This window comes from Halichoeres trimaculatus, unplaced genomic scaffold (genome assembly GCF_033239565.1).
Source record: "Halichoeres trimaculatus isolate MK-OKI-2021-1 unplaced genomic scaffold, fHalTri1.1 fHalTri1_scaffold_20, whole genome shotgun sequence".
Classification (NCBI taxonomy): domain Eukaryota; kingdom Metazoa; phylum Chordata; class Actinopteri; order Labriformes; family Labridae; genus Halichoeres; species Halichoeres trimaculatus.
In genome coordinates, this window is record NW_027437198.1 from 8,994,205 (window position 1) to 9,016,883 (window position 22,679).

General features: G+C 42.7%; 1 protein-coding gene across 1 annotated transcript; it reads right to left on the reverse strand.

The window, feature by feature from the left end:
* Nucleotides 1–957: 957 nt before the first annotated feature.
* Nucleotides 958–19,440, reverse strand: LOC141809931 (ras-related protein Rab-37). Its single transcript, XM_074697176.1, has 9 exons — nt 18,510–19,440; nt 17,464–17,574; nt 11,536–11,577; nt 7,539–7,605; nt 7,252–7,304; nt 6,859–6,924; nt 5,725–5,781; nt 5,558–5,634; nt 958–3,476 (listed from the first exon to the last, which is right to left on the reverse strand). The coding sequence occupies exons 1-9, from the start codon at nt 18,618–18,620 to the stop codon at nt 3,374–3,376; spliced, it is 687 nt and encodes a 228-aa protein (XP_074553277.1). The 5' UTR covers nt 18,621–19,440; the 3' UTR covers nt 958–3,373.
* Between the last annotated feature and the right edge of the window lie 3,239 nt (nt 19,441–22,679).

Sequence of the window (22,679 nt, forward strand, 5' to 3'; positions counted from 1 at the left end):
AATATTGGCTTTATTCTATCTAACAGCAGTACAGATGTGAACAGACGGATCATTAAGCTACAGTCTGACTGTGAGACTGAAGTCTTCACTTTTCAAACACACTGATACTCAAAGAAAAGACATGAAGTCTGTAAGGCCAAAAGGATTCAGTCCACAGCCTGAAACCCTGGGATGAAAAGAAAGTGAGAGCTGCATGTAAAAATGCTATATCCACTCCAACAGTCGGGTTAATGTTTGGATGAAGTCACCGTTCATTAATCCAGAGGCGGAAAGAGAAGTTCACAGGAGGTGAGAAGGACAAAAGCTCTGGGAGCCGGACAGAGCTTCACTTTCAGAGTGAAGCCTCATTTACAGGGAAAGTTTTGATTTAAAGCAGGGCTGTTGTGGGTATCTATCAGGGAGAGTGTGTTTCTCTCTGTCAGCATGGCTTCTGTTTGGAGTACTGACCCAGACTCTTAGCTGTGAATCTCTTTGAGGTGCATCGCAAGCTGGACCCTTAAAATAAAAAGTGCCACACTTACTCTCTCAGAGATCCTTAACCTCGTTCTGATGGCGGCCTCTTTGCTCTCAAACACGCTCACAGTGAGAAGCTGTTTTGTTGTACTGCTGTGACCACAACAGAAAGACTAACACTCAGTCTTCATTCCACTTCTTGGAAATCATATCCTTAACTGAAAGGACAATTGGCGGTAAAAACCAGGAGGAACACTGAGTCCGTTTCAAAGGTGAAAACCTAGACCCTCAAGCTAACATCAGACATCGCCTCATGCTCTTCAACCACCTCCTCAGTACACCTCTGTTTGGCTGCTTTCACACGTCCTTTCCTGAAAATTTCCCCAGTTCTTAGTTTTCCCAGCTGTTGTTCACACATGTTCCTCAAAGTATGAAGTTTGTCATGTTAACATGATGTAAAAGAAGGTGTTAGCTCAGGTGGTGGATGATTATCACCATCAGTGATGGTCACACATCTGCTTAAAGTTCCCATATTTTGCTCCTTTTCTGCAGTTTAATATGGATCATTGATGTCTTCATGAAATGGTAGCAACATGTTTTGGTCCAAAAATCCAATAAATCAAGTACAGCAGCATTGTTTCCAGGCTCTCATAGCCCCTCTGTTCAGAACGGTCTGATTTAGTGGACGTGGCCTTCATATGTAAATGAGCCACCGCTGATACCGCCCCGCTCTTCCATGTCACTGAGAGCGGCGCCACGAGCTCCGAGTGCACAATGTTTAGAAAACAGCGAAGCTCGTTTACCGTAACATTACAGGCTAAAACAACAGGCTAACTGCAGCTAAAGTTAGCATCCTGAAGCTAACACAGAGACAGGGGGGGCACTGAGGAAAAGCTCTTACATCTGCTCCACAGCACACAGCATTTAAAATACTCACATTTCCAGGGTCCCAGGTTTGTTGGTGGATGGTTGGTGATGCGCCTGGATTCAGGATCAGTCTATTCACTAGCCCTCTGATGTACTGTCCAAAGTTGGAAAAGCAGTCGGCCGTGAAGTGACTAGCACACATATGCACAATTTTACTGAGTGTAGCTGGAACATTTTCTTGATAAATGAACTCTAGCCACATAGTCTTGTCTTCTTCTGAGATGCGAAGCTTGTGCATGGAACTATGTGGCTGTTTACAGCCAAAAACAAAGCAGTGATGGCCCTTCAACTTTGGCATTCTCCTCCTCACTGCTGGAGAAATCTCTCCAGCAGTGAGGAGAGGGAGTGGGCAGGGAGGGGGTTTGTGGGTATCTGCTCCAGTGGACCTATCAGGTCAGACTTGCTCCTGATTGGTAATAAAAGGGAATTGCTGACACCGGCAAATCCCCAAAATCCAAACAGCTTGTTTTAGGTCAGGATTTAACATTCATAAGTACTATTAAGTACAGGTTTCGTTGTTAAACATCAAATTTTGTGGGCTGGGAGGAAAACCAAAGACCCACAAATTTCACTTAAGACTTAATAAAGTGATTTTTTGCATAATATGGGACCTTCAATTTTAAAAGGTACTGGCCAAGGTATGAGTTTTGTGCACATGTGAAAACATGGTATCACTGATGCTAACTAATGATAAACATACTCAGACATCAGTTGGATGCTAACTGCAGCCTGGTCCTTATTTAACTTGCATTTTCTACAACCACCAGCCACATCCGAATTTAGAGCCTGTATCCTTGAAAGGACACATCTCAAGACTGACCACATCACAGTCGAGCAACAAGGATGCATCCTTCACCCTTGCAGCACTTCTGCCTATAAACAAAATTCACTGTGTATCATTTCAAACAAGATGTCAGACTCCTTTTCAACCGAGTAACACCTTTTCAGGTTTTAATATTTGGTTTCAAGCCAATTAAATGGTTGGAAAGAGTCAGAATTACCTTAATAGGATAGCTTCCTGTTGCCTGTCCACAGCAGAGGTGCTCAGTAACAGGAGATGTATTTGTAACGTTGCTTCCTGTGCAGGCTGTCTGTGTGTGTGTGAGTGAGTGCTCTTGTTAGCGGGGATCTTTGTTGTCAGGCAGCAGGTGGAGCGTGTGATTGGCTGGAGAGGGAGGGAGCTCTGTCAGGCTCAGAGACACCTGTCAGGTTAGCCGGCTCTTCAGCTTCCTTCTATTTAAAACACGTCTGGGTTTTTCAGACAGACACGGGGTCTTTGAGGGATGCAGCAGGAGTGTCGCATGATAGGAAGTTGACTTTCTGTTGGCTAAAGTTTGTTAATATGTATAGAAATGTGTTGCTCTTTCTTTAAAAGTGTCTCAGTGTTCCTCTGGTTTATCAGTGTCAGAGAAAAATAGCCGCTGTGAGAATATGCAGCATCAATGTGGCTGTTAAACTCTGATAGCAGCTTCTTGTTTCTGCTTTTCTTTGATTATAAGCTCCACTCTGATCGATGATTGGCCGGACTCTTCTGTGACACCCTGAACTTCTTCAGGGCCTAGACTTCATTTAACCTTGAGGCTATGCAGCCTCTTTACACCCTCTCGAATATTTTCTGAGTACGTGGAGCTGAGAGCTTTGAGCAGAATTCGAGGTTAAAGATTCTCTTTGAGAGGAGCTAGCAGCTGAGCACATTAACATAAATGTTCTGGTTGGTTCCCTGCAGATGGATATAGCATTTCAGATTGTAACTCCTGGCTTGTAATTTGATACAACTGTCACCACAAAGACCACGGACATTTCTACACATGACAGAAAAGAGATTGATTGATTCACATTTCAGATTAGGGATGGCAGCCAATCCAGATACGGCTCGGAGGATAAGCCGAGGACGTCCGCTTCTCGGGTTTGGTGGTGCTGAGATTGGCTTTTGTTACGAGAGCAGACATTTCCACCTCCTTTCTCTTTGTCTCTCTGTGTCTCTGTTTCTCAGCTACATGCCACAGCAGCCCGTCTTCTGCTTCTGAGACTCGATGTAGTCGTGGATCTGGAACTTGGGCTCGTTGGGCTGCTGTGTGGCTCTGTGCTTCAGCTCCCTGACGGAGACAGAGAAAGAGATGCTAGAAGTTAGAAACAGAGGGGGTGGATGTGTGGGATGCAGCGCAGACAGAGGGCACATTTAGAAAATGAGATGGGAGAGAAGTACGAGGAAAGTGAGGGAAAGAAAAATCCCTCTGAGTGGAGATTTAATCAAAAAGCCTCCAGCATGAATCATTTAATCTAACTCGCACTTAAAATATCCGACCTATGAAGGTAGCAAATCTGCTCCATCATTTTCTGCCACATCTCTGGAAACCTGCTGCACAAAGTCAATTTAGATCAAATAATAGTCATTTTCCATTTCCCTCCTGCACAGTAAGAATAAAGGTGTGTACAGGAGGGAGTCAGTAAGAAGAGGGATGACACAGTTAGTGTTTGATCCTCAGGGAGCCTCAGAGATGCACGATCCTATCCCAACGAGTCAGCACCAGCAAACAGCAAATTAATAAAAGAAAATAATAAGTGCTTTGGAGCTGCAGGAATCAGAGCGAGTCAGAAAAAATGGTGTTAAACCCTGAGGAGGAGAGCAGAGCGAGCTCCGAGGCTTTCAAAGCGGATTAAGACACAAAAGCATCAGTTATTGTTGATGCAGAAAACAGGGGTGTCTCCAGGAAGGGGCAGGGGCACTTCTGGAAGCTGATTGGCCACCTATCGTCAACTAAGCCTTGAAAACCAGTTGTTGAATGACTTTAAAATGCAAAGCAAAATCTTTTGTACAGCCACGCTGCAGCTACAAAAACTCAAAAGTACGTCGATTCAAAGGGACGACCGAGCTGCTTCTCTCACATGCTTAACACAACAACGAGCCACATCACACACGGGGTCTTACAAACGCACTTCCTCTCACACATAAAGGAAATGACATAAAATGAAATCAAAACATTTCCGATTTTCAAAATGAGATTTACCATGTTTGTTAGTGTATTTAAATTTCGTACTAGAGAAGAGAAACTAAAACTTAAGTATCAACCTGCACACCCAAACACTGATCAATACTGAACCCAACACTGGCATCAGTATATCAACATTTTAGACACCACTACTCATAGCTTTGTACATATTTTTATAAATGGATCCAAGAGCCACACACTGAAAGGCAAAGAGCCACATGCGGCTTGTGAGCCACAGGTTGCCCCCCCCTGCCTTACTATTTCCAAACAAGTAGCCAGATTAAAGTTACTTATCCAAATCACTGTGCGTTACTTTTCTTTTCAATTTTCTTGTAAAAAAAATCTATCTATCAATCATTTAGGAATCAATCAGAGAGAGATCAGAGCACTGTGGACATAAACGCCTGTGAAGTTGTTTGACTTTTACCTAGGGAAAGGTGAGTCCTGTCTTTCACTGTAACTCCCTCTATTCCATGACCTGAACCCTCTGTTAAGCACAAATCCATCCGTTGAGGAGCAGAGCAACATGACGAAGGTAACAACAAGGCACCCAGTGGCAAGCAGGGGCGTGCCCAGACTTTTTAGACTGGGGTGCCCCAAGCAGGGTACTGAGGATTATATGAGCCCACTCTCCCTCAACATTTATTTTTGCTTACTGTATTACAAATCCAGGATCGGCAGACTACAGCTTTAACAAAAAAAACAAAAAAAAATGATAAAAACCAAACTAAAATAAAGCGTTCGAAAAGAAAATAATTTAAATCTAAAATTGAACTGAACAGTATAGTGAAATTCACAATGTATAAAATGAATACTTTTGTTTTTAATTGTTAATTACACATTTTACAATCAGCAATGTCCAATGTTCCTATAAAACAAAACATGTAGACTCATATTATTTTTCTTTTTAATTGCATTGTACAATTTTGCCAAATTATGCAGCATCAGGTGTTGTCGGCAGCTGCTAAATGTAACAAATCAAGTAGCTTGTAATTTAGCTCAGTTACTTTTAAAATCAAGGAGTCAGTAAAGTAACTAAGTTACTTTTAAAATCAAGGAGTCAGTAAAGTAACTAAGTTACTTTTTAAAGGAGTAATTGGGTTACTTTTTCAAAATAACTGTGGCAGCACAGGTAATTGATCATTTATTGTGGGTATGTTATTGATCAGTTCAGCTTCCACACTTACTTAGCGATGGCGAGAAAGGCCAGCTCAACATTAACTCCTGTCTTAGCGCTGGTCTCCATAAACGGCACGCCGTACTCCTGCAACAGAAACACATCAAGAAGAGGAAGTGAAGCATCCATTCATAGAACATGATCTAATGGAAGAGACAAACTCTCATCGTGCTCTACCTTCGCCAGCTTCTCTCCATCTTCTGTCTTCACCACCCGCTCTGCAGCCATGTCGGACTGTAAAGGAGGAGAAAATAAGTCATTGCACCGAGCTGCAGGGTTTCAGATGCAGCATCCTGTCAGATGAACATTTTCTCTGCTGCCAGAGCTGCTCCAGACTGATGACATGTCAGAGACTCCTCCTCCTCCAGCAGGAGAGAAAATCATCTCAAGCTGCTGCTGCTGTGTGACATCTGTGACCCTGCAGGTTGAGCCCTAAACACACCACCAGGGGGAGCTTATGTGTGAATGAGGGGCTTTTACTAACATTCACAGTTTAGGAATTATACAGTATTTAATGTTTCAAAATTAGCTTTTAAGGGTTTAGAATTATGAGATCTACTCAGTAGTTCTGAGACAAAATTTAAAACAGTGATCTGTAGATGTCAACATGCAGCAAACATCAGGTTTCAGAAACATGAAACAAAATCTGGGCTTACAAAAAGCCAGGTTGAGTCAGTGATGGAGTTATAGTAAAGAAATCAGACGTTTAATCAGGGTGAGGGGACCCAGCTGTTCCCTAAAAGTCCCGATCCAATTCATGAAACTTTCTCTGCTAACCCTCTGCTTCAGAGTTTCATGTCACTTGTCACTTCTTCAGCATAAAAAAATGATGCATGGATTTCAAAAACAAAGCATTTTGGTGTCATAACTTCTAAGAGGTTTGGTGAACGTACATGTTAGCTCAGAAATTCTCTTTTCCACACTTTTCTGTACCGAGAAAATGAATTTTCGCACTCCTCCGTGCTCCTCGGGAGCCCTAAAAGATGAAATGAACCCCAGCTGATCAGACAGACTTTCATGTCTCCTTGGTCTCTCATGAATTGATTTTATTTCCACCACAGAGAAAATCTGAGCACCCTGAAAACCTGAACACATAAACACAATTAAGACTGTTTTCACTCTGAGTCTCTTTAAAAGCAGGTAGGATTCAGCCTTTTGTGCAAGCCCCGCTCTGCGAAGGTATTTTCTGTCTTTCTGAGGATCCGCACGGTGTCTGCTCGAGTGTGATAAGAGTGTGTTGAAAATGTGCTGTGGGACTAGTTATCCTCCTGATCTGTTTTGTGTAACGTCAAAAAAGAAAGCTTCGCTTACCTTGTTTCCAAGCAACATGATGACCACATCCTTCTGGGCGTACTCGTGGATTTCAGTGAGCCAGGCCTTTGGGAGGATAAATCAGAAAGATTAGTGAATAAAGAAATAAACAACATCACTTCAAGAGCTGAGTGTGGAAACCATCCTTCTCATTCTCAGAAAAGCTGAGTCACTTCTTCATTTTTATAACTTCTCATTCCTTAAACTTGAAAGTGTGTCACTGAGCTGTGGTACGATAAGATCATTTTAAGAGGAAGGCTCTGAGGAAATGTTGGGGGCCCTCGCGGTACTTTGCATGTAAATGGGCACAGTGAGGCGTTCAGGTGGAGGAGGAGAGAATGAAAAGAAAGCAGACTGAAAGTAGGAGGGAGGAGTAATCTGAGACGGTCTTACCCTGATGTTGTCAAAAGACGGCTTGCTGGTGATATCGTATAGCAGCAGTAACGCTGTGAAAGCAGATGGAGCAGCACTTTGTTAAAGTTGCACCTTTATTGTTATCTGCAGATTATCTTATATAACAAACACATCAACTCCTACACACACTTTCTATGCACACGCATAAAAAGTGCATAACTCAGCCTGCTTGATCCCTTGCCGACACAACCCCTTCCTACACACACACACACACGCACAAACACACACATGGTATGAGGAAGTGATGTATAAAAATCAAAGGTTACCCTGAGCATCTCTGTAGTAGGCGTGCGTTACGCTGCGGAATCTCTCCTGGCCGGCTGTGTCCCAGATCTGCGTAACAAACCACATAATTACACAGCAGCTCTCGAAAAACGTCCACATCCTGGAGGAGAAAGTCCTCCACCAAAGCAGGAATACAAATCTGTGAAACCAAACTGCTCGTTTATTTACATCACTGAATTCTTTCAAACAGACGCTCAGTGCCAAACCAAACAGACAAAACGGGAGAGCCAGAGTTCAGGGAACTACAGTTTAATGAGCTGAGTCAGCTTAACAGGCCTGAGCTTAATGTCCTTTCCTGAATTTAGACGTCATAAATTAACAGTGATGTGTAAGGGGTGGGCCGCTCCGTCTTGTGGCCTAATCGTTGAAAAACACGACACGCTAAAGCAGGGATCTCCAACTCCTACTCTGGAGGGCCAAGAGGCTGCAGGTTTTCTTTCCAACCAAAAACTCCACCAGCTCATTTCACTGATGACCTCACCTTCAAGCAGAGAGCAGGGACTAATCAGTGAAATCAACTGGTGGAGTTTTTGGTTGGAAAGAAAACCTGCAGCCTCTTGGCCCTCCAGGTAGGAGTTGGAGATCCCTGCACCAAAGTGTTGCTTGGGAGCCAGAACCGATGCTCAAGTGCCCCCCAGTTGGTGAAACACACTTAACCCTTTCAGGCTGGAATTAAGTTTTAGTAACAGAAAAAAAAACAGATATTTTGGTGAAAATATCATATGGGGTAGTTATATACAATTCTGACTTTTTTTGTACATGCAATGCATTCTGGGATGTTGCAACACTGAAATAAAGCTACCCCTAAAGAAAAACCCAGAGGAGATAAAATCTGCTGACTGGCGTGTACTGGATCTATATGTAATCAGGATTCATCTTATGTAGTTTTGATTTTAAATTAATGGAGGTTGGTGGTGAAACTTGCATGAAACTGATGCCTTGAAAATCTGTTTCGGTGAAACCAAGGAGGCAGCCATGTTGGAAGTGACACAGCTCTGCCAATTGGTGGGATAGTGGGAAACTGTTTGTTGCTAATGCACAACTAAGTTCTGCAGTGGTACCTCTGGGAACAAAGGCTCATAAAATGTGGATGTGGAGTAATTAGGTAACTAGCAATAAGCTGTTGCAAATCTGCAACGTCTGCCTGGAGAGGGTTAACTGCCCTCTTGGGTAGAAAACAGACACTAATTCGCCCCCTTAACTGGTTAAAACATGATAAAGTGCCCTCTTAGGAGGCAAAAGCGCGGGCTAAAGAGCCCTCAACTATACGCAGAACTTAGCAGCGTGTTCAGCAGGGTAAATGTACTGTATCAGCCAGTTCCCACCAAGCAGTCTTACATGGATCAGTACAGTTTGGTACGGGTTGGATCAGTACCAGATCCTGTTTGTGTTTCCACAGCCAACTGTGCCCCCTCTTGGTAGGCAACGTGTAAGCCGGATGCTGATAGCCGCATCTGTTATGTAATAGTGTGACGACAAAGCAGCGCAACACAGTGTGTGCTGTGGCAAGCGGCAACTTCCCGTCTTAGAATATGAGATGATGCAGAAGTGCTAAAATCTGCTGTTTCCCTGGAAGTTCTAGAAGTCACAAACACACCAAGCCAAAAGAAAGCTGTTTTTCAAAGCAGAAATTAACCTATTTACAGCGTGGTTCAAAAAACGGCTCCTGTCTGAGTCGCAAATTTTACTACCGGCACCCACTGTACGGGGGGTGAATCTTTTTTGTAACTCGGCTGTTCAGAAAATATCAAAGGGCAACTCCGTTTTTTTGACACCTGGACCTTATTTATAGGTGTGTGCATGCTCATATACTCACTCAGACAAACATCGTGCAGCTCGGAGTCCTTCAGAAGTTATTTAGATCCAGCTGATTTTAGCCGCACTTAGCGGGGGCCACAGCTTCAGCGTGGGACATAATCTCTGCAAAATCGCTCATTTCGGCTATATTTTGTCATCCATCGTTATCACAAACACACTCCTCTTCTGTTGCCATAGGCGAACACTGTCCACAAACGCACCACCAGTTTGCATTGAGTCGTGGACGTGCTCCTGTTTGTTGTTTTCGAGCCAGCTCTTCGTCTCTCTCCCTACATCCTTCTTTCATTGAGCTCCTTGTCCGTGTATTCAGGCTCAAACCGGTAAGGACAACCGTCAAACGTTTGTTTGCCAGGTCAGCTGACCCACCTGAAGACGGTAGGCGAGCTGACTTTATGATAAAACTGGTGATGGATGAAAAAATATAGCCGAAATGAGCGATTTTGCAGAGATTATGTCCCGCGCTGAAGCTCCCTTGCCGTGACCCCCACTAAAATTAGCTGGATCTAAATAACTTCTGAAGGACTCCGAGCTGCACGATGTTTGTCTGAGTGAGTATATGAGCATGCACACACCTATAAATAAGGTCCAGGTGTCAAAAAACCGGAGATGCCCTTTAAGATTGCAAGCTCGTCAAATCAGAGGCACAGCTCAGGTCACATGACTGGCAGGCGCCCTCTACCTGTACTCCATGCCCACTCAGTTCCAACATACAATAGCCTATTTGCTACGAAAACCTGTTTTAAAAACAGACGGGTGACATCGGGGGGGACAATGTCCATTAATTATACAGTCTATGATACCCCACTAATAAATCCACCAAAGAAGAAAAACACGACACAGTAAACAAGGAGCAATGAGGGAAGACATCCAGCAATTTGTCCTCTCTGTGATTGGCAAGTGGCCCTTTGATACCAAATGCAATCAAGCTTTGTTTCAGAGAAGTCTGTGTGCCGCCGGAAGAATACAGCCGCTCTCGCAAGGTGACGATTCTTTCCACCAATCAATGAACTGCAGTGAATCTAGCTCTACCTTGTGGGGTCGGATCGTCTTGCACCTCAACAGAAGGGAACCAAAAGTGGAACAGTTTGTCTCAGTAATTTGGGGTTCTGTCCCAGCTGTAGTCAATGAAAACGCTAAAAAATATGAACTGTACTGAGACGAACTGAACTGAACTGCTTGGTGGAAATGTGCTTTTATGTTTCTTGCCCCTGCTCTTCAAAGAGTTTGAGCACGCCACTGGAAATGAACCATGATGGGGAAAAAAGCGCTGTAAGTTAATTTTCATCCAGTAAAAACAATATAAAAACTTTATCTGGGCTTTAATTCAGTTGGTTCCCAAACTTTTTTCAGCCCCAAAACATTGGTGCCAGAGACTGATGCCCCCTACTGTAGGAACACACTAATGGGCCAATCCAAAGACAGACAAATAACCCAATAAAAACCCTAAGGTAGTTCATTTAGCTGATCGGTAGAAAATGAGGCTACCTTTGTGAACAATATCCTAAATTAAACTTGAGTTATCTTGGATTAGTCAGGTCAGGAACTTATGGCAAAAGCAAAATATGAAAATCAGATCAAACGCTTTCTGTTTGCATGGTTTTATATTTAATGTACTCCCTACTTTTCTTTGTATTTCTGTGATAAGGAATAAAATCTGCATTTGTAAACTGCCCTCACTTTGGGAACCATGAAACACTACATCCTCTCTTAAAAACATTATCAAGTCATCAGCCTGAAACTTCAACACAACTTGTTTCCTCTTTGATTTAAATTTTCTGCTGTCAGCTGGCGTCTCTCAGCCTATGCACACACACACACACACACACACACACACACTGGCAGAGTCTATTTTGGACACCAGTACAAGTTAAAGGCAGAAATCTAGTGTTGGCTTCTCCTGCTCTGTGTAACAAGAATGAAGTGAAAAATGAGTCTGAGCTTCAGATTAAAAGCCTGTTCCTGGCACATGAACCTGCAGCTCTCAGACTACAACGTCACTGGACTAAAAACGCAAACAATGAGAGTGAAACACACGCTTGAGTCAGCTATTATTTCTGTATTGATTTGATTCTGCACAGACGGGAGCCGGTCGATACGTGGGTCAATAACAGATACAGACAGTGTCTCCTACAGGTGAAGAGAAAAGGTGCATGCCCTCACCTGGAGTTTGACTTTCAGGTTGTCCACGTCCACCACTTTATTCTGCAGGAAGGAGAAGAGTTGTGTATGAGACAGTGACAGTCCACCATATGCTTTGGAGACACAAGCGCTGTGGAAGCTGCACAGAGACCAATGACGAACATCACAGCAGACCCAAAAAAGCTCAGACACTCAGCATGAGGCCGGAGAAACCAAAAAGAAAAAAGAAAAAGTGTCTTTGAATGCTGGCAGAGAAAGTAATTTGCAACACCCACACAACAACAAGGTCCTCGGATTAGACTTAATTACACAACAGTGAGAAAGACGGCTGGCAGCATAACAAGCGACTCCCCCGTTCATTTCCTGCAGCCCTGTGGGGGTGCCCTCTGATTTCCTGAGCACAGAAGATGGCCGAAATCAGCCTCTGAGACCCCGGCTGAACAAGACAACAAGTCGTGACCGAGGAGTTAAGAGGGGGGAGCAGCGAAAAAAGATGAGAGATTGAAGTTTGAAGGAATTCACTGTGCAGGAAAGTGAAGACATAAATACGGGGTTTGCAGAAGTATACAGTCTTTATCTGTGAGGAAACACAAACACTGCTCTAAAGACAGAAGTCGTGTCCTTCTGAAGGACATTTGTAGCAGTTTTCTGTGAGCTAAGCTGCACAATTGGAGACAATTACACAGAAATCATTTTGACTTCAGCTCAAAGAACAATAGAGAGAAAATGATGAACATTCACATCCCTCCAGAGTACAAATCAGTTGGACGGGAGCATTTTTCTGCTTGTCGGGCATGTTGGCTGCTTCACTCACATCAGTGTGGCTCCAAGTTCTCTGTCGCTCACAGACATAACATTCACTGGACAGCTTTTCTTCATGCTCCAGTTTCCCTCCCTGCTGCTGCTTCCTTCTGCATGTTGAAGTCATTTCATGTGGTCTGTACATTACATGAAGTATATGTAGGAAAACACTCAATTTTTGTTCCAGTTTCTAAATAAAAATGAAGATTCTGTACATGTTTCCTGTTTTACCGTGAGATGCTATCTGGTTTTTGTTTGCAGTCTGAATACTATTGACCGATTAGGCACCAGAAGGGTTTGGCGTCTGGAGGAAAAAACAGATCAAAAGCAGGAGGAACACAATCTACCATCGTGACATCCCAGTAACCTGAAGATGATTTATGTATCTCTTTAAACGATATCTGTCTGCACGAGCAGCTGACAACCTGTTCTAGATCAAACATTTACACTGACACAAATCTGCTCAGTGCCGTGTCACCAAAGACAAACAGCGTTTAGATTTCCTGAATTCCTGGAAGGCATCAGAAATGATAAATCCCGTCTCCGTTTGAAAAACATTTCAGAAGTTTTCTTCTCCTCAAGGACACACCTAAGAAAGTTTAACTTTTTACTGTTAACTACACTGCAAAAAATGGAAGTCTTATCAAGTGTTTTTGTCATATTTTAAGTAAAAGTTGTCTTTTCGTACTTGATATGAGCCACATTTAACTGACCAGTCCAGACTTATTTCAAGTTATTTTAAGAGAAAAACGAGGTCTGAATTGCTTGTATCAAGTAAAAAAATCGGCCAATGGAACAACTCAACTTTATTTAAAAAACACTTTAAACAACCACAGCTGTAATATAGTGCTGTACATAAAATGTAGCGCAGGATTAATAAGTGAATAAAACAATAAATAAAAAAAACATGAGCAGAGTCTCAAGCTGGGTTGAAAGCAAAAGAATAAAAATGGGTTTTAAGACACATTTTAAAAACGGACATTGAGGGGACTTGTCTTATGTGGAGGGGAGCTGAGAAACAAGAACAAGAAAAACTTGCTTGAAACTAGAATAATGTCTTAATACAAGTAACTTTTCTCTAGTTCCACTGAAGATTTTTTTTAACATGTACACTGGAAAAAGTGGAAATCTCATCAAGTGTTTTCGTCTTATTTTTGGTAGAAAATGTCTTTTTAGACTTTAAACAAGCCAAATTCAGCTGACCTGTCCTGAAAAATGTCTTGTTTCAAGTTGTTTAAAGACTAAAATGAGGTCTGAATTGCTTGAAACAAGTAAAAAATCTGCTAATGGAACAAGAGAAATTTACTTGAAAATTTGCTTAAAACTAGATTTTCTTTCTTATTTTGTTTTATTTTATTTCATCTTTTTTACTACTTTTTCTCCTGTGTTTGTCTGGAGATCCTACATATAACCATGGCCACATTGATTACATGTGAACTCAGCTTTTAGCAGCCTGTAGCATGTCAATGCTAACTGGTGCAAGGCCTGATGTTTTCCCACAAGGTGAGGAGAAGGAGGTGAGGACGACGTGCTGGTTTCTCAGGTGTGAGCTAAGAAGTGACGACATCAACCTGTCCTTCCATCCATTGTTATTGGGCACATAAGATCTATCTCCAATAAGATGGACGAGCTAACCATGCTTAACCCATCAACAGAGGGAATACCAGAAGGCAGAGTAGCATCATGCTATTCACAGATGTGGCTAACAGAGCTAACACCAGACACCAGCGCCACATTGGAAGAGCTTCACCTGCTGTGAGCAGACAGGATCCAGGAGACAGAGACTGAACAGACTGCTGGAGAAGCTCAGTCCTGGACCCTGTGGAGGTGGAGACTGGCTGAACTGGACAATGATGGACAAGCTGTCATCATCTATTTTCTTATGGACCTTTTTGCACTTTCTATACACTTCTTTACTTTTGTTTTCTTGATTGCTGCTGTGTTTTCAATTTTGTTGTACTTGTTGCAATGACAATAAAGTTCTATTCTATTCTATTCTATTCTATTCTATTCCTCTTCTGTCTTAACACAAGTAACTTTTCTCTTGTTCCATTGTCAGATTTTTTTTTTTCTTGTTTCAAGCAGTTCAGACCCCATTTTGGTCTTTAAACAACTTGTGACAAGACATTTTCCTGGACTAGTCAGATGAATTTGGCTTGTTTTAAGTCTAAAAAGACAAAAACACTTGATAAGATCTCCATTTTTTGCAGTGTAAGACCTGAAAATTGCAAGAAAATCACAGAAAAATCTGTTTCTTATTCAGCTTCATACCCTCAAAGTGAACCTGTGTAAAGCCTTTGTGTAACTTACTATTTACAGTGAAACTGAGACTCACGAGAAACAGAAGAATGGCTGCTACTCTGGAGGATCTAGGGGATTGACTTTGCAAACGCAGTTGCATTTCAAGTTGCTTATTGGACTGTAAAAAAAAAAGGCAACTGGCCGCAGAAGCTGACGATCGTTACCAGGGTTGAACCCAAAACAACACAGGTTTGGCAGATATTAATGCCAAAATAAAACTCTGAGGTAGCTGTGCTGATACCTTCCACCTCTGAGGTGACACAAGGTTAAACATGCTTAATCCAAAGGCTTCAATATGAAAAGCTTAGAAAAATAGAAAATAAAAACAGGTTCTCCCAGGCTCTGTTCAGACAGTATAACCGTGTTTTCTGAGAGGTTTTCATGTCACCGTGACCTGCAGCAGGAAAAACCAGGTCACAACAACAACAACTCAACATGACACTGCAAACCACAGAAAGAGAGAGCTAGAGAAGCAGGAAGTGAACGCAGCAGCACTTCCTCGATCACTTCATAACTTTATATCAGTGGCAGGTCACTGCTAACAGGCCGTGACTCTCCAGCGCATGCATCCAAAAAAGAAACCTCACAAAAAAACACAGAAAGAGCTGCACAGCAACAAAAGGAAACGTCTGCTGAAGCTGCCACCTGCTGAATCCTCCGCCTCTGTAGAATGGACATGGTTCAACCCCTGCATTAGTTGCCATGGGTTTCCATTTTCCCCCCCGAATTATGACGTGAGAGAGCCTGCATGCTGAGTAACTGCTACAAGGAAAGATGCTGAAAATAGACCAGCCATGTTCCAAGCTGCCACAACAGCCTGCCTGCTTATCCAAGCACGGAGGACAACCTCATCAGCATATTGACTTTATCTCCAGCGCATCTTTTCATGCTGGGGAACAAAAGGTTACTGTTGACATGAAAAGGCCCAGCTCCTTCTGAATGAAAAGCGTCACTGAATGCGTGGTGTTCCTGAAGTGTTAACCAGCGTCAGGTCTCTTTATAACACGTTTTATGAATGGATACAAGACAAGGGACTTGTTGCTTTTGCATGAAGCGGTTATGCTTTGTAGCTTCATCTGTCCAGCATCCATTATCCTCTCTAATGTCCACCACCATCAAAAGAAGACAATACATCACTCCGGCTAATGCAACGCAATTTCCTCCTTAAATCGTCCTTACTTGACCAGCCATTAGTGCAGTGTGAGTGTTGGGCCTTGATTGAAACAGGAGGCAAACACTGCTCGCTCCAAACACAGGATTTCATCCCAGCGGAGGAAGAAAAACAGAGAAATGTTCTCCAAATTAAGCCGCAGTCACCGTGTTTCTGTGTTTTTCTGTGTGTGTTTCTGTGTGTGTGACTAGGTACAGGAGCTCGTCTGTCAGCCCTGTGACTCCTCCAGGATCAAGTTGAGCGGCAGTGAAACGAAGCAGCAGACAGGGACGTGGGCAGGCATCTGCCGAGACATTTATGAGGCGGTCCTGAGTGCCTCGCAGCACAAGTGGTCTGTGAACTCGGCTGATTGGTGAGAGGGTTCGTACATTTGGTGCGATCATGACTGAGTGATGAAGTGTTCTGCGTGGAATGAAGGTGATAATTGGTCTGCTGTCACTCTCACCCGTGGATCCCTCCTAACCAGAAGCCATCAGAATCAGCTCTAGCTGTTCAGGATCACTCACAGATAAAACTAACTGTGCGTAAACAACCAAAAGAAAATGAACAAGCACTTTAGCCACTGAGATTTAAGTTTGTTATTAAAAAAGTAAATCTGAAACCTCTATTAAATAAAGTAACAAGTCTTATTTTTCTGAATACCTTAAACTTACAATGTCACTGCTGCCACCTGATGGATGCTTTTGATATTGCATTGTACGGCAGTGCTTTCTGTCTCGTTGATGGGCTATTTTTAATTGAATTTTTTTTTTCTGGTTATAGAATAAAATTTTTAACACAAACTGAGAGAAGATCTGCCACTTTGTCAACAGGGGGCGCCAAATTGAATTAAATGGAACATGTGAGGGGATTCAGCTAGTACTGAAACAGGCTGAAATAAATGTTGATGACTTTTTTTTTGAGTTACAAAACCATAGAAAAAACAACAAGCAACGAGACATTCCAGACTGATACCATTAATATCTGTCACTGCTGCCACCTGGTGGGTGTTGTTGATATTGCGTTTTACGGCAGTGCTTTCTGTCTTGTTGATTTTTTTTTTTTTTTTGGTTACAGAATACAACTTTCATCACAAGCTGAGAGGAGACCTGCCACTTTGTCAACAGGGGGCGCCAAATTGAATTAAATGGAACATGTGAGGGGTTTCAGCTAGTACTGAAACAGACTGAAATAAATGTTGCTGACTTTTTTCATGAGTTACAAAACCATAAAAAGACCACCAGCAACGAGACATTCCAGACTGATAACATTAATATCTGTCACTGCTGCCACCTGGTGGGTGTTGGTGATGTTGCGTTTTACGGCATGTAGAATGTATTTACTTTCATTTACAACATCAAGCAAAACTATTTGAAATGTGTGATAAATATGAGAGGAGGAAGCATGATGCAATATTTTGTTTGCATGTTCATGACCATACCAGCTAAGACGTCAAATCCACTTCCTTCTCCATAGGGGGCACCAAATTGATACAAATTGGGAAGTCATTAACTTAAGCTTCAAGAGGCAATATTTTCTACTTTCAATACAGCAAATTTTGAGAAATTTCACAAAAGCTAACTGCGGTGTGTGTAGAAGTTGAATGTTGATTTGTTTTTTCCAGAGGCTCAAACAGCTCAGACACATTAAGAAGATAAATATGAGGACATCTGTGAGTCTTAGATGGTCTCGCTCACCCTAAAGTCTATTCCAACGGTGGCTATAAAGTTTCCTCCCAGAAATGCCCCGTCTTTAAAGCGCACCAAGATGCATGTCTTCCCCACGGCCGAGTCTCCCAGCAGCATCACCTAGAGCCGAGCCAGCACCAGAGGAGAAAACAACAGGTTACAGCTGGATAAAAACGAAACTGACAACCAAATGTTAGCACAAAGAAGGAACTTCAACTGTATTATCCAATTTTCAAGGAGGATTTCATAACTGAGATCATGCCTCTTAAGTCAGATGATGTTATTGTGCAAGATGTTGTTCTTGTCAGTCAATGTGTCAGCTGATTAACATCACATGAAAGCACAGGTACAGTCCACTACACACTACACTGAGCTGCCACCAACATGTGACGCTCTGACAACACTGGAGAGGAGATTCAAACACTCTCCGTTCATTAATCTTCAGCCTGCATCCGCTCCAAAAACTGATCGATACAATCACAACATCAGGACGGGCAGTTTAACAATCCATCCTGCTGCATGTGATGCTGCTAGGCTAACATGTTCTCACAGTGAGTCATGGCTGCACAAACACACAAGACAAGGCATGTAAATAAACCTGATTTTAACTTCTCCCTTTGTCTGCGTGAAGCAGTTACAGGTGTGTCTGTGCAGCTTTCATAAATATTGCATGGGCGGATTTGGAAGAAGAAGCAACAAGTACACCCTCAGCAAACATTTGCATATCAGAAAGGGCGGATGAAGAGACCTCAAGAGGTTTACAGGCTCAGAGGACTTCTTAGTCACACAAATTAAAGCATCAGGTCGAAGACTCTGTCAGCTGAGTACAAACAGAGATGAGTCTGGCCTCTTTAACGAGCACAGGGATTAAAATACAGACTGGGAGTAACTGTTTCTTCACTTATATTACTGTTATGGTGCACAATAATGCTCCAGATGTTGTGTGTGTTGTTTCCTTTAGGTACATCCAATGTTTTCTATGTCTACACTGAACACACACACCTGTTTGACCACAAAGAAAATATCAACACACATGAAAAGATGGAAATACACACCTTGAAGGCAATATCATAATACTCGTTAACAGAAGCGCATCTCTCCAGCACATATTTCGAGGTTCCGTTTTTAGTCTGCTTGTCCGTCAACGATGTCTTTCTTGCAGACATCGCAATGCCAAGAGAAAGGCTGACAGAGCCAAACCACTGTTTCCTCCGAGAGGTGTCCAAGTAAGACGCGCACGGTGTCCGCGAGATCTCCGCCGCTCAGTCCCGCTCTCCGCCAGCCTCCAGCTCCGCCGCTGCTCGCATTACTGCGCGTGGACACGAAAATGATCACCGGGCGCTGCACGAGCCAGATCACACCTCAAAGCCGCCCTGAGAGAGATACGGAAGCGACGATGAAAACTTGAAGAACAATCAGCGTCAGGAGAGCGGTGATGTCAAACAGGCGGAAATCTTGGTGCGGTTGTGCAGAGCGGAGCGGTGCATCCTGGCGTGGGCAGGTCATTAACTGAGTGTTCAGCAGCTCTGACAGCTCTGTGCGTCCTCTCTGACTCTCTGAGGCTGTCTGCAGGCTGACTGTCCCCAAACAGCTGCGGGGTCACACGCGCCGGTGGTGGAGGCTGACTCATCCGCCACAGGTGGTGCTCGATCAGGGACAGGGTCAGAAAGAAGAGTGGAGGTCCGGGGTGGGGGGTGGAGGGTTGAACTATGACCCTTTAATCCGAGTACACTTTATTAACATAAATCTTAATTTTCACAAATCTAAAAATTCTTCCAGGAGGTGGAGCCGTGCGTAAAATGGCGCACATCAAACCAGGATCCATTTTTCTTTGACCTCAAGACAAAACCTGACTCATTATCATAAAGTAGAGCCGCTCCTCTTTAATACTCCCTTTCTTCTTTATTTATCAATCATCTTAAGCCAGCCGTCCCCACAGAAGGCAAACAAACGCTCAAACAGCTTTGTCCAAAAAGAAACCATCCAACAATTGTCGCAAATCCCTTCACATCATGACCAGCATGTCACACATGTTTAAAATGGTTTCACTGGGAATCAAAATTAATCTTTCTTTCCCGCAGTGTTTGTCTCCCCCCAGCGTTTGGATAAAGAACAGTGGATTGTTCTCCTCCCTTCCTCCCCTGTGTGGTGACACAACAAATGACACACAGCCAGTGATCGCTTCTCTTACATAACTGACATGTCATCTCTTGTTTGGACACATGAACTCATCACTCTGCTGCAGGCAGCATCTCGCCCTCTGACATGAACATCATGACTCAACTTTCATTTATGGAGACGAAGCCCACTGAACGTTTCAGCATCCTGAACAGAGAGGAGAGGATGCTCTGTGTGTTCTTGTGCCTTTGTTTATGAAGCCAACTGCAGTTCACTGAGTGGCCACAGGAGGCTGTGTCAAAAAGTGAGTCTATCCCCATAGAGCTCCATGTGAAAATTAGAGATGTAACATTTATGAATGAGTCAGTTATTTAAACAGCTCTTTGAAGTAAACGATTTAAACAGGATCACAGTTGTGAGCCATTCTTTTATGCAACTACCCACACTGCCTTCCTGTGTCACCTGTGTGCCCCACGACTCTGAGATGTCCTTGCTGCCTTCCTGTGGATGATTTGAGTCAAAAAGTGAAGCTCCTAGTTCAGGTGTTTACACCAGGAAGGGTAGTATTTGCATTCACATTTTTATCATGTCCTAATTTTTAGTAGCTTTTAGGAGGTTATGTTTCCGGGAGACTTTGTCCATTTGCCTGTGACCAACATAACTCAAAAAGTAACCAACAGATCTTGATGAAATTTTCAGGAAATGTTCAAAATGGGATAAGGGAGAAGTTATTACATTTTGGAGGTGATCCAGATCACTGTCTGGATCCAGGACTTTTTTAAAGGACTCTGTATCATAGTGAGATAGGGCTATTTTTACTATATGTGGGTAGGGATGGGAATTGATAAGATTTGGTCAATACCGATGCCCTTATTGATTCTGCTTATTAATCTGATTCTTTATAGTTTTCCTCATCAATTTCTGTTGTGAATTTTCTTGGAACAAAAAGTAGCTTTACATGTTTTCTGTGTCAACAACATTTAATTGAGTTTATACTGTAAGTGAATAAAATGTAATTGGTCCCTGAGTCTGGATATTTCTGGGCATAATTATACAGAAACAGGTAAAAATTGCACACAATGTGACGTTGATGTACTGTGTTGTAATATATTAATAATTCAAGTAGGCCATCTAGTGTCTCAAAGTGGTTATAGCAATGGTTTAAGTTGTTTGGAAGCTTTCCATAGTTATGAAGTCAGCCATGAGCCTTTCAACTGACTGTTAGCTTTTGACATTTGAAATTCTCAGTATTGTTTACAAAGAGTTGATGTGATATGTTTCTGTGATGAAAGTTTAAATTCTATTCTGAAGCCGAAATTATGCTGACGTATGCTAACTGCTAGCATATCAGTGCAGTTTCCTATATACTTTAGCATCAAGCTCGCGCTATTTTGTTATTTTGGTAAATAAGGTGATTTATACCATTTCAAATGCACTGAAACTTTAAAAAGAACGACTCTTCAAGATTCTGCAAAAAGCCATAAATCGTGTCTCTAGTTAAAATGTCTCTGACATGTCTAACAATTTAACAGCCTGGAATGAATGAATATCATCATTGTTTCAGTCTTAACAGCTTCTTTCTGTTTACATGACAACTATGTGGGCTGATTTTTTACATGACTCACCTGTTTGCGTTATATTAAAGCTTACAGTTATGTATAATTAGGGGTGTGGCCTTTTAGAGTGGCGGTGAGAGCTGTTTGCTGTCTGCTGGCACCCCAGCTTATTCAGTCCCTAAACCTTCCCTCTGAAGGAGGGATGCACTGAGAACAGTTACAGGGCCACCTTAAAACCTGATTGGCCACCCCAACATCCTTCATTTTGATTGGCTGTGTGCCAAGGCAGGAAAGAGCTTCTATTCAAGGTATCTGAGTTCTGTTTTTGTTTACATTTTTACAGTCTATAAGCAAATTTGTGATTGCAAATTAGATCGTGAGCATATGACTCCCCCTTTCCCCACCACAGCTCTACCCTCTCATCCAAACACGGTCACTCCTGTCTCCAGAAGTGAAAGATGCTGAACTCATGATTTCCAAAAGCCAGAGACAACCCACCATTTCAACATTCCATGAGCCGTCTGTGAGTTTATAGTATCATAATGATTTTTCCAAGCGTGGAGAAATTCTCACAGAGGCATAAATGTTTCAAGGGAAACTTATCACAGCTAAGAGAGCAACCACAGTAAATGCTCCAGGTACTTTCACACCTCGTGTGCATTTAAAGCAGCACATTAGAATGATGCTAGGTGCTCTTAACTGTGAAAGCAGGGGAACAAAGCAGCAGAGTAGTTATTTATTATGCGTTGTGCATTTTCCTGCAGGGTAAATTAACCTTTACTACGCTCTAACGCTTAATGGTGCCACTGATTTTAAACTGTCTCAGATTGCTGCTCAAAAAACAAATTTTAAAGCTCAAAAATCATCCACTCAATGAGCCAGGCACCTTTTTCTGTTTGTATTCATCCATCATACAAGGTACCACCCTAACATACACACACATAACACTACACATAAAAACAGTGATATTTGTAACAGCTTTGAGTCAAACATTCAGCAGCACACAGCCTGCTGCCACAGCGTTCATTAGTGTTATTCTCCTCTCAGTAATTTATTCAGAGCACAGACATCATTAGCCATAATAATGCACACACACACACACACACACACACACACACACACACACACACACACACACACACACACACACACACACACACACACACACAGACACACACATACACACTCACAAACACACAGCGATAAGGATCGTAATGAATGCTGTCAGAAGAATCAACAGCCCACACCGAAAAACTGATTCATGCTGCATTTACTGTCTCACAGACAGCTCAGAGACAGAAAGGATTTGTGGGTAATTATCAAAAGAGGGTAAGGAGCAGAGAAAGAAGTGAATGGAAACCCAAACAAGGCGTGATGGTGCGTTCAGGTGACAGGAAGAAGTCTGGACTCACTGTGAATCCGATGCCCACGGTGGAGGTGAAGGAACCTGGGAGGAACTTTCCCTGATCGAACTGAACCAGCAGAGACGTCTTCCCGACCCCGCTGTCCCCTACCAGGATCGTCTGCAAATCCAAAGGCATCGGTACTTAA

What these genes read in the sequence shown, in the direction of transcription:
- LOC141809931 (XM_074697176.1), bottom strand. Translation starts at nt 18,620, where the DNA reads ATGTCTGCAAGAAAGACATCGTTGACGGACAAGCAGACTAAAAACGGA. An exon ending in CTACTACAGAGATGCTCAGG is followed by an intron (nt 7,305 to 7,538) that starts GTAACCTTTGAT and finishes CTGCTTTCACAG; the next exon opens with CGTTACTGCTGCTATACGAT. An exon ending in ATGGAGAGAAGCTGGCGAAG is followed by an intron (nt 5,635 to 5,724) that starts GTAGAGCACGAT and finishes TTTCTGTTGCAG; the next exon opens with GAGTACGGCGTGCCGTTTAT.